General features: G+C 41.5%; 1 protein-coding gene and 1 long non-coding RNA gene across 28 annotated transcripts in view; one reads left to right on the forward strand and one right to left on the reverse strand.

Annotated features, from left to right (window-relative positions):
• Positions 1-11,398, reverse strand: part of LOC124417557 — a 46,452-nt gene extending 35,054 nt beyond the window's left edge. For 3 of the 27 annotated variants that reach the window (XR_006932537.1, XR_006932536.1, XR_006932523.1), the window contains exons 1-4: positions 11,243-11,398; positions 10,871-11,008; positions 10,121-10,336; positions 68-150 (exon numbers count right to left, since the gene is read on the reverse strand). Coding sequence is in view for 7 of the 27 variants with exons in the window: in XM_046905948.1 (XP_046761904.1) it covers positions 68-150; positions 1,845-1,948; positions 2,737-2,769; positions 3,332-3,377 (266 nt within the window). In the remaining 20 variants the exon portion in view is untranslated. The other 24 variants (XR_006932541.1, XR_006932540.1, XR_006932538.1 and 21 more) reach the window with 18 other exon arrangements.
• On the forward strand, positions 8,999-10,387 carry LOC121108596. The gene is made up of 2 exons (XR_005843227.1): positions 8,999-9,059; positions 10,123-10,387. It is a non-coding gene; the product is annotated as an uncharacterized LOC121108596 (long non-coding RNA).
• Positions 11,399-12,533: the final 1,135 nt, after the last annotated feature.

The raw sequence follows: 12,533 nt of genomic DNA on the forward strand, positions 1-12,533 counted from the left end.
ATGGCCCCTGTTTTGGTTACCTGAACGCTAGGCAGATAGGTACAGTCTCTGTCTTTGGTTTACTCACCTGCAGAATGGGGCACTGCTATTCTTCACAATGAGTAGACAATGAAGGAAATGCTCATAATTGACCAGCAAATGATGCAAGACCTATACAAACAGAATAAAAGATCTCCTGGTCTCTAAGTAAAAAAGGTAACAGTTCATTTGCTTTTCTTTTCTCATACTACTACTAATAACAATATAAATGTTTGTACTTATCATGTAAATATTTGTACTATCAATGCAATCAAGGAGTTCAAGCAAAAAAATCCTTTGCATATAAACCAGCAGAGGATCACCAGCTACTTCCTTTCAGAATCAGACAAAATCTGGGATGAGAGCTTTATTCCACTCTAACTCAGCCTCCAAAAACAGTCTGTGCCTGTTTCAATCCTCTGGATGCCAGCAAAACTGTGCAGAATTGCTATGAACAATACACTAGGCAAAGCTAACAAGCAGTTCCTTCCTTTGCATTATGGTTAAAGGTAAGGGAAATAAAACAAAGGAAATGCTAAAGGCTGTTAGAAGATGTTGTAGTTTATTCCCAGATTCATAACAGCAGAGTAGATAATACAGCAATGTGCTATCATCTGTTTCTTGGCAATAGGCTGTACGAAGTCATACTGCTACTTACCTTTAATAAATAAGTTCCCACTAGTGCTTCTCACACATTAATTATTGTACAAATCCCATGAGTGAAAATAAAAGTTCTGCAGATAGGTATTCTCCCTCCTCGCATTAGCAAAAGTTAAATGTTAGGAAAGAAAACCACTGAGAACACAGAGAGGACTGGTGAATCACGTGCTTAATTGAGAAAACCTGACCCAGCCAAGTGGCTACAAAACAAAATGAGCAAAACAAAAACTCTTATAATCTAGCTCTTACATGACAATGTGAGACTCTGCCATGCATGATCTTTCCAGGGCATCTGCATCTAGCTCAGTACATGCAAACCATAGCATCCCCTAGTAATTTCTGTATAGATACATTATTAGCACAAGTCACAGCCAAAATGAATCTCATTTGTTTCCTGTGAAGAGCCCAGATCAGGCAGGAGCAATGTCAGACAGTGCTCATCAGGCACCCTGGTGAATGAGGCTTGGTGTAATTTAGATGCCCTGCCTCAGGGAGAAACTACAAAGGCCAAATGGTCTGGGTGGTTTTCAGAGAAAATAAAATGGGATAAGAACCTGAGACATGCACTTTCTACTGAAGTCTTCAAGATGGTTTTCAAATTCAGGCAAAATCCTCAAGGTGGGAGTTGCAAAGAAAGGCAAGAAGAGAAGGACAGCACCTAGCTTTAAAACACTTCCTAAATAAATTTTGGCAGTGCTTCAACATTAAAGCTTTTGGGGCTGGAAATTGAGGGAGCCTGGCCAGGCTGACAAACAGAGGACATAGCACTCCCAATACAGCAGTGAAGAACAGCCCTGTGAGAGGGAGCTAGATGCCAAGGACTCACATGCAAAAGGGAGCTGAGAAGCTAAGCCCCAAACAGATGAGGAGGAGGACAATACTCCCAGATACTGTTTTGGCAGAAGAGAAGAAAATACAGTGAAGGATACTAAGCAACTGAAAGGAAAGACCAAACACCTGTTTATGTTACAAAATTAAAGAAATCAGGAGAAAAATCCTGATTAAAACTGATTAAAAATATATATTTCAAGCCCTAAAAATAACTCAGTAGTGAAGCAAAGAGAAAAAGAAGGTCACACAGGACACTTACATTAGGCAGGATAAGCCCTTGTAAATGTGCAGTAGGGATTAATTGCACTTTGGAAGTGATGTACTAGATGACCTACCATAACAGTTCTGGAGATAACTAACAGCAAGAATAAGTCATTTTGAAAATTCATCAGGGAAGCATAGTGTTGCAAAGATTCACAGAAGAAATGGCTGTGTTCTTCTGCATGGTAATAAGAAAAAGCACAAAAGGGTGAGTTAAGGACACAGCACTGGTTTTGCATTTTAATTTCCTGTTTTTTGTCAGGTTATGTTATACCTTTAAAATTCCTAAGAGGTATGGCAATTTTGCTGATTGTGAAATTTGTATCTGGATTCTTTTTCCTTTGCTTTCTTTCCTAAGTGGGAGGGGGAAATATCTTACAACTGATTATTAAATCCTGAGCAGCTGATGTAGCTTGGCAATAGGTATTATTACAGAGACAAATGCATGTAATCAAGTATGTTTGGTACGTACAGTAAGTACTTATGCTGCAACTATTTACTCAGGTAACCACACCTTTTAAATAAGAAAAAAAAAATCTTTATATAAGCATGATTTGCTTACTCTAGAGAGTGAAAAAGCTCTCTCGGGGAAATGTATATTTAGACACCTCTAAAAAGTGACTTATTTACCCAGTTCAATATATTAAAACTGAAGATTAGATGATTCACCTGACAGACATCAAGGCCTCCCCTGGAACTGTTTCGTTCTGATAAGCAAATGTATATTTCATGCCTGCTTACTGGGGAAAATTTACTATATTTGCACAATATCTTGTAATGACTCTAAAGAGGTGTTTAAACATTACTAGTATTTTCTACCCCTACACAGAAAGCAAACAAATACAAAGACAGTCAATATTTTCTTTATACAGTAGTGTATTCAGTTATGCTGTGGCTTTGATTCAGGAGTGCTGAACATTTACATCTCTGAGACATCTGCTGTCTTCAGACATGCAGTCATTTTACCTTCAGTCTGGAGCAGGCAGAGGAGAGGAGAGTCTACAAAGAAAACACAATTTTTTAAAGTGTAATTGAGACATTTCTTGTTTAGGGTATTCTGCCTGAAAGGGCATAGCTGCTATTTGCACGCTGGAAAGCAACCTTTCAACTAAAGACAGAGATGTTTATATAAATAAAGGGCTGTTTATGTAGGAAGAATGCTACTGCAAAAGCTGCCCTTTCAAGGTGGCTAGAAAAAATTATTTGAAGTGTGAGAACTAGGAGGAAGGGAAAATGAATGTCTTTGTTTAGCATAGTAAGCTAGATTTCCACTAAAGCCAACGCTTATATTTTCTCATATAATTATTTCCGCATTGTCAAACCTCAAACTAATTTTTTTCCCAGTGCCCTGGAATTTAAGTGATAGAAAAGGAAAAGGAAAAAAAAGAGAAAAAAAAGGAAAAGAAAGGGAAAGGGAAAGGAAAAACTGTGACAGGACAACAGGAAAAGAATTCTCATTCTCCATTTTTTCCCCTGCCACCACTCCATGTGCAAGAAGGAGGGTATCATGGACATGCTGTAGCTAGTTGAAGTTTTACCCAATAGCTCCAAAGTCACCCACCAAGCATAGACTTCCTTTCAAAGTTGTCACTGAACAGCAAACGCATCTTCTGATGGCTGAACCAGATGGATGTGTCCTGGACTAAGTAGAAGGGGGAGTTTGGTAAGGAGCTGGGTCAACACCTCCTAGCCTACATAAAATCAACAGCTACTTCAGCCAGCATAAATGTATACGGTAATGGCTTGCACACTTCCAGAAGGAAGGTCAGGAGTCCCAGGGTGTACCAGTTGTGAGCTGTGAGAAATATGAGACAGTTTGGCAAGTAGCAACAAGGTGGCAATCTGCATAAGAGACTGATTGTTGCTGCCGCTTTCTGGAAATGGTAAATCGTTTTTAGAATCCACAGTGGAAATTATTCAGAATTTTTGAGCACGTCATGGAATATACAGAGCAGAGGCTACAAACAGAAAGAAGAATGTGAGGATTACAAATGGAGGGGAATGAAACAAACAAACAAACAAACAACAAAGATGCAAGGGAATCATTGATAATACATTTTCCATTTAACAAAGCTTCTCAAATGGGGCTTCTAGTAGGGGGCAGAAAGGAGGCATTTGACATACTGAGAATACAGCCATGATATGGGTCAAATCAGATTTTCAGACAAAGTTAAGACACAATGAGAATGAGATTAAAGGAAACGCTATAGTTTCCCATTGGATTATGACCACATCAGGTAGAATCTATAGTTCACAAGAAACATGAACTACTCTCTTGCTCACACAGACTTGTGTCCTCTTCCTCCACGTCTCCTCTCCAAAGCTCTTTCTCTTCCTTCCCTGCTTTTATCAGTTCATACAAATGATTTGCAATGGTTTTCTTTCAATCTTCTCTGTCTCAAACAATGGTTTTTTTTCCAAGCTTTTTGCTCAGAGTTGAGGTTGGAGTCTTCAGCTCCAGTCTCACCACCATCACTTCTGCCAATGTCCAAACAGCAAATATGAAAGAGAAATGAAGTCTCTACACTGTAGTATGTTTTCCAGAACTGTAATCATAGTATTCTGCTGTTACAGAACATAACAGTTTTCATTCAAAGACCTCTGAGCTCTAACTGATAATTTAATTAAGTCACAAAATGTTCCTGTGATCTAGCAAAGTATTGAAACGAGTGAGTAAACTAGTACAGATGAGTAAAGTCATTAGTCAAGATGACAAAGACTAAGAGATGAGAAATGTGCTAATATAGAGTAGTTTGTAGAAGAGGAAAATGAGCTTCAAATGGGTTAGCAGAGTGATTTTTAGAGAATATTTCTGGACACCTACGTTCTTTGGTAGCCAGCAAAGTCTGTGACTGCTTAGGAACATCTAGAAGCCAGTATGAATTGCCTACAGATACTGAAGGGGAAAAATGAGACCTTTTTGAAACAAAGATGTGTATGGGAAATGAAAACACAGTGCTGAGAAGTCCACCCATGATACTGAGTCCACTCACTCACCCAGATGGACAACCACAACCACAGAAACTACATCTCGGTTTTCCTACAGATCATTCACTACTCACCATGAGGGCCATTCTCCAACATTAGCTGTCATTTCAGACTCAGTTGCCCACAAGTCTCTCCTGAAAGGATCTCACCATTATTTGGCTTCAATGGATGATACTGACATTGTCTTCCTGTGCTGAGTACGGATGTCTTTACCAAGATAGAGCAAACAATGTGTACTTTGACCAAGCCAACCATGTTGCTATTCAGTCATTCTATGTTCTCTCTCTGCACTCTGTTCCACCAGCACTTTCTCCAAAAGTAGCAGGAGAGAGGAACAACGAGATACAGCATCACTTGTTTCCCTCATTGAGTAGAGAGGGTACCAAAGGGCTGATGGATGTGGAGTAATGCTTGGGTAAGATTGACAACTATTTCCTCCTGCTACGTACACACAACCAGCACCCACCTGTTTTCCTCCCACCCAGAGATATTTTTGAAAGCTTCTTCTAGCAAATTTCTGCACCAAAATTAAACCCATCTAGCAGTCAGCCTTACTGTCGTGTTCCCACGTCAGCTGTGTGTCATGACAACAGATGACAGAAACACTGCTATTCAGGCTTCAGAGTGCGTGTTTCTTTTCTTCTCTTTCTTTTTTTTCTTTTTCTTTTTTTTTTCTCTCTCTCTCTCTTTTTATTATTATTATTATTATTATTACCTTTAAAAAGAGCTCTGAACAAAAGTGCTTGCTCCATGATGCAGTGCTGAGCTAAGGCATACAGGGCAGGTATACCTGCCCACATGCCAGTGGGCAAAAATAGGTAGAGTGGGTGAGGTTTCCTGTGGCTGAGGGAGAAACACTTCAAGGAGAACAAGAGATGGCAAGTGGAAGGGAAATTAGAGAAAAAGGAGAGACAAAAGCAGAGGTGTCCCCCTTCCCTGAACTTGTCTGCATGGCTGCCAGGGTCCAGTCTTCTGCAGCAGGAGGACCCCATACCCCACAGGTGGGTTCCCCCAGCCTGCTCTGAGCCTCAGAGCAGGGTTGGCCTTCAATCAGCTGGGCTGGTAGCCTGGGCCTCCACTGCCTCCCTGCCTTGGGGCTCTCCCCAGCAGATGTCAGCCTAATCTGACAGCAACGTCCCTTACCTCCTCCTGACGCAGGCGGTGCCTCAAGAGAGCAGAGAGTTTTGGCATTCACCAGCTTGCCAATGGGGGTGAATTTTGTCCTCTAGATTGGACTCCACATCCTCCACTGCATTTGAGTTGCGAAAAAAACCATTCGGGAATGTTATGCTAGTTTAGCACCAATAAGATACAGCTTCCTTTTCACTCCAATCTGTCCTCATACGTTTTAGGGGGGTTCCAACAGATCAGGATACCAAAGGATAGATTAAGCTTCTTTTTCTCCACATTTGTGATTCCATAAGAAAGGGATATCACAGACAGAAGTAAAACTGAAAAATAGGATATTTGATGTAGATTAGCAGATTCTTTGTGATAAATCTTTCATTTGCTCCATGCAAGGTAAGCAGAAATATTGATTGCCTTCCTTTGGAATAAAACCTGCTGTGAAAGTTTGATGTCAGCAGTGTAAGGAAGCCTGAGATAGGCAATTTTAAGCAGTCTGCCTTATGGTTCCTCTTCACTCTTCTGAAGGAAGCGGAAGGGTATGTATGTGTGTAACATCTCTAAGGTAAAAAAACTAACAATGTATGGCCCTCAGAAATTACAACCTAAATAGACATTACAGGCAAAACACATCAAAAGTTAAAAAGGGCATTGAGAAGCAACATGACTTGCCCAAAGCAATCACAGAAAAGCAGTGGCAGAGCTTATATGGGAAGAAGATTCACAACTCAGTTTGACTGTGTGAAATGCTTTACCATCTAATCAGCTAACAAGAAAGAATTCCTCTTGTAACACGATGTACTCATTTCCAACAGTCAAATTGCTGAAGACGAATTTCATTTGGAATTCATTTTAAAGGGAATATTTTTAAACCTTCTTGCATACTGAGTTGCTGTGAAAAGTAAAAAGCAGCCACAAGAAATATCCCACAAACCACTTTATAGCACAAGGGACAAAAATTAAAGGACAAAATAATTACAAAAAGAAGATCAGAAGCAAAATATGATGAGATACTAGGAGAAATGCTCTTTCAATGAGTGCTACAATAAGTAGAAGTACCTGATCTTACTCACCTGGTATAAATTATTTTGCATGCATGCTGGTTGATATACCCAGTGGGTTTTGCTACTGGTTTCAAGGAAGGGGAATTTGGAATTCAAGGCAGGGAAATCTGGCTCAGCAGAGGTCAGTTCTGTTACTCCATGGGAGCAGAGCACTACGGAATGAAAGTCTCCTCCTGAGAACAGCGCTATTCCCTCAACACGTAGTTGCTCCCAAGACAGACCTATACATACTTACTTTTCTTCAATAGCCAATCAAAAAATATGTATGCATGCTTTTTTTTTTTTTTTTTTTTTTTTCATACACCCTTAGGTGAAAAGAAAAGGAAACAAACCTAGTAAAGGCTAGGTTCCATTAGCTCTGGGCTCCGGGTATGCAAGGGTATTCAGAATATAAGTGTGAAGGGCACCTCCAGCTAAAATTATGACAGTCCACAGCTCACACCTCAGTAATAGAGACAGTTGTTTTGTCTCACAGCACCAGAAAGGGCTGCAAGCAACCCCAGAGCCAAGCAAGAATTTAAATACATCTTTGAGGCCTCTCCCATTTAGAAAATCGCTTATGTCTACAGTTAATACTAAGGGTTACTTCTGAATAAACAAATGCTTCCCTGAATCAGGTATATAAAAGTATCAGAAGCTTAGATCAAGGAGCAGATCTGTCCAAACGAGACATTAGAGGCATGATGAAATGCTGCAGATCTTCCCTTTAATGAAACTTAGTTTATGAAACCCTTTAATAAAGCTGCAGTGAGGATATTTACATTCCCAATAGAGAAGAGCTCTCTCTTGAAACAGGAAAAAATTACCACAATTAATAATATCCTGATATTTTTCATAATGCCAGTAGATTGCATGTTTTTGTTGAGCTGCTCATCATTCTGAATATCTGTGCATCCCTTTATTCCACATTCATATCTACCCCCCACTGGGGCACTTTAAGGATGAAAATTCATTGCTGTATATTAAAAATAGCAGATGAATCTCATGATTTCTGTTGTATCTCCCCTGTTTATTCAGCATACAGAACACAAAATCAATGGCATCCTGCCTGAAGAATTGGGTTATTTTTATTTTTGCTCTTTCTTTTTTTTTTTTTAATATTGCTGCAGATTTTTAGCTTTACTCTTGAAACTGTGATGTGCTGTACCACTATATTTTCACTCCATGAGTTTTCAAATCATCTGCATTTTCTGTGCTAATCTTAGATGTTCAAAATCAAGCAAAATAGTATTTATATCCCATTCATCTCTTCCTCCTGTGTATCCGCGTGTTTCTATTCCATTGCCAAGAGCCTGGGTTGAGATACTCAGAAATTATTCTCAAGGGGGTAGATCCAAGTAAGCACTTACACCAAAGCTTATGCATCACTGAATGGAAGCTTGGTCTTCAAAGGCAGAGGTACTCCTTCCTTTCTCCTTGAGAAAGACGGAGGGCAAAGGAGGGATCTCCCTGTGGGCTCCACCATTTGGAGAACAATGGGATCCAGATATATAGCTTGTGTCTTACTAGAATTGGTCTAATTTCCATTTATAGAAAAGCAGCATTATATTTCCTTACCTTCCATATTTCAGTACTTCCACAGCTTCCCTTAGTTGATTTTCAAACAGTCATCAGAGGGAGAAAATTATTCAGTATCTGTATACTTAACACCTATGGCTGTGTGTCATTTGGGTGACTTCCCTGATCTTATTTAACCTCTTCCCTCCCTTTCCTCTCCCCACCCCCATTTGGTAAACTGTTCTCTGTTGCATTTACTGCTTTCTCAATCAACTTCCCCTATAATTGTTCTTCAGATAAATGCAAAAGCAACTTCACTGTTCCAACCATGTTAAGTGTCTGTTAATTGAATTTTCATTCCTATTTCTTAACAGACAGATTTTCTACCAAGTACATCAATTTCCTCAGTATACTGGTAACCACCTATCTACAAGGGATGTTCCAAAAGTATGGCCTCCTATTTTATTATGTTGGCTTACGATTTCAGAGGTGGATGTTGGTGATGTGACAGTAGAAGTTGAACATTCTCACCAATGTTGTTGCCATGCAACAGATGGCAGTGGAGGGGCAGTGTGACACAATGGCATCTGACGTGGAAGTGCACAGAAAGCAAAGGTGTGTCGCTGAATTCCTCCATGTGGAAAAATTTGCACCCATTGATATTCATCAACTTTTGCTGAATGTTTATGGGGACCAGACAGTGGATGTGAGCACAGTGAGTGGTAGGTGGTGCATTTCAGCAGTGGAGACAGTGATTTGAAAGGCAAGACACATTCCAGACAGCCATGCAGATTTTTACAGGCATGGCATGCAGGTTCTTGCTTATTGCTGGGGAAAACGAATAGCTAATGGAGATGACTGTGCTGAAAAAAAAAAAATGCATTTTGTAGCTGAGAATTTACTTCATCAAATAGCATTGTTGCACCTTTTGTAGCTGCTGTTGTTCCCATGGAAATAAAGAGGAGGCATTACTTTCAGAGCAACCTACATACTTGTCCTTATATAACTGGTGAAGGAAACTCATTTTGCTTTAACTGTCCCCTTTTTTTTCCTTTCTGAAATCATTAGCTGCCAAAGCACCCTGTCTACCTGTGTCCCCTCACATCCCAGCTACTGTTCAGGAGTTTGGGTTATTTGATTTAATTATTCAAAATCCTGAATCTAAAAAAGTGTAGTTTCTTTGACATTTTTTAATTACTTGCCTTAGTTTTAAGGTGGACAGGAAAATACAAAGTATTTTTGTATTTTTGTTTTTTTTCCTCCTTTTATCTTGTTGGTATCATTTCTTCTGGAATTTTTCCTGAAATGTGAGCAGATTTTTCCAGTAAAGCAAAGCAGATGTTTTGCAATGGTTTTCACAGCAATAAGCCCCTGACAAGCTGTAGTACACGTGCCCTGTACTGCAAACATTGCTTGAATACTTTTACTTACAACTAGTCTCAGTAAAATTGACAGGAATATTTCCCCCTTACCTGCTTGCTCTGTGGGAGAAAATACTCTTTTCTTTACATTTCCACTCCTTTCAGCAAACAGATAACAAAGAAGCTACATACACATATACTGTAAGTATCTTGTATGTAATTTGCAAAAGCCTTTGTCTCTAAGATTTCTACCTCCTGACGTATGGTGCAGGTAGCTGAGATGTATCTAAACTCTGACTTTAGCTAAATACTTACAGATCCGGTGAGAGCTGAGGCCAAGCATGAACCTATCCTGAATTTATCTCAAGTGCACTTCAGATGCAGCGCATGATTGGATCCCACCTGGTGTACTTGAAGAGCAGTCATCCTTGAAAGATAAACTCCTGACTTTTTTTCTTCCTTCTGAAAGCACGGAAATGTTCAGTTCTGTTCTGCTCCTTTTTCTTGCCACTGAAGCAGTGTTTGTTGCCTCTATAAAATGGAACCAAACAAGATGATTAAATGATTCATCAAAAAGAAAAACAGTAGTAGATGGTCGCTGATGATTCTCATCCTGAATTGCTTACTGGACCCCTGCCAATCCCTCACTAGCTTTGGCACCCGGAGGAAAACTGAAGCTTGTCTGTGGAACAGCCTTGGTACTCATGGGGCAGTATGCATAACCAGTGTAAACTGAAAGCTGAGTATACATTCCCAAAACATCACAGGTCTAACACCGTAGGCTATTGCCATAGCTGACTGCAAAACACTGAATGCCAGAAACTGACAGTGGAGGTATTCCTTCCTCAGGATGTTTGCCTGTCTAGTCATGAGTACACAGCTATGCTGAGATGTTGGAAGAGGTGTCACACGATGATACATAAAAATACATCCTGTTATCCTTATCTTGACAGCTCAATCAACCTGTCACCAAGTAGCAAAAGTATTCTTCCAGTTTCCATCATAATGAAAGAAATAGTTCTCCTGTCCTATGATGATTTCCACTGTGAAGAAATAGTGTCTTACCAGAGCACAGGTAGACAGGGAGAAGAGGGAAAGTAAACTTTCGTTTGAGAGTTCAATACGCAGAATTGTTCTTCTTGTTTATCTGCGGCACCTCCACATTGCCCCGAGCTGAAACTTTATGCTGGGGATCTGTTAAAACTTGGAATAAAAAAAAAAAAATTTCTAAGCACACATCATCAGTATGTCTATGAAAAAAAAAAAAAAAAAAAAAAAACCATAAGAAAACCTAAACAAACAGTGTGAAGGGGATTGCTGAAATTAAAAAGGCTCAGAGCAAAGATTAAAGACCAAGTACAACATGTAAGAGAGTCAGCAGATCTCTGCAGTTTAAACCAGATAAAATGTACCACCCCTGCTGTGTCCTTAACTTACTTTCATCCAGGAATACAGTTTTGTTAGCTCTGAGCTGTAGTTCAGGGGCAAGGGAGAAGGACGGCATTGAGCATCTGAGCGAGGTTTCCCCGTTCCTAAGCACAAAGCTCAACACGACGCCGAAGGCACACTGACAGCAGCCGAGCAGGCACCGGCGGAGCTTCCTCACAAACGGGCGCCAAGGTGAGAAGCGCCCAGCCCCGCCCGCGCGACACCCCGCGCCCCGCCAAAAGGCGGCCCAGCAGCACCCCCTACCGGGCAGCGGGGAAACGCGCCGCGGGCTGCGCTGCCTCAGCCCAGCTCTGCGCCGCGAAAGCGGCTCTGGTGCGGGTCGGGCCCTGCCCGGAGGCTCCGAGCTGCTATCTGCCTCGGGGCGTGGCACGGGGAGCGCCGGGGAGGAGAGGCTGTGATCACACTCCGGTCACCCCATCCCGGGCTCCTCCCGCCAAGGTCGTGCTGTCCGCACGCTTTGCCTCGTGTGTGCCGGTGCCGGGGGCATCGCAGCGGCCCTGAGGGCAGAGGCACGGGGACCGCGCGCCACACGGAGACGACGCGGGCACCGAGCGCATCCCCAGCGGGTTGCACGCACTGAGAGGGCGGGAAGAGGGCGAGGGCCGGCCTGTGCCTCACCCTACCGGCCTGCACCGCTCTACGCAGGGGTGCGGAGTGAAGGAAGGGCACAGGCTGATACCCTGCTTCCTCGTCCCAGCCCAGCCCACCCACAGCGCACCCTGAGCGCCAAGGCCCGATGGGCACCACGCTCCAGGAAAAGCTCTCGCTCCTTTTTGTGGGTGCAGACGAAGAGCTGGTAGAACAAAGGCTGTTATTAATTCCCATCTGCTGAAAGGAGGCTGCAGCTGTTTGGAAAGCTTTTCCTGCAAGCTATGCAGATCTGCTCAGAATTTTAATGGTTGTTTACCAACCAAAGTGTGCCATTGCAAGAGCAAGACATTTCCAAGCAAACAAGGTGTGAACGTCATTTCATCCTGGAAATAAACCTCTTCTTTTTTGCAAATGTTTTTTTTTCTAGGGAAGCAAAGACATTTCTGTATTTGACTGTTACGATTTTCAGCAGTTCTATTTTAACTCATCCTCTCCCATCTAAGAAGCCTGCAGAAGAGCAGATTCTTTGAAATATGCAGTTATTTGTATACAGACAGAAAGGTTTTATAAGGAAAAAATATATATCTGTGGATCTCTTAAGCAACTTGAAGGAAAAGGTAGCTCTACAAAATACTGGTCCCCAGTTAAAGTAGTCTGTGCATAAAACTGGTGTCTGACCAAAGAGCCC

This window comes from Gallus gallus, chromosome Z, assembly GCF_016699485.2.
Source record: "Gallus gallus isolate bGalGal1 chromosome Z, bGalGal1.mat.broiler.GRCg7b, whole genome shotgun sequence".
In the NCBI taxonomy this organism is placed as follows: Eukaryota; Metazoa; Chordata; class Aves; order Galliformes; family Phasianidae; genus Gallus; species Gallus gallus.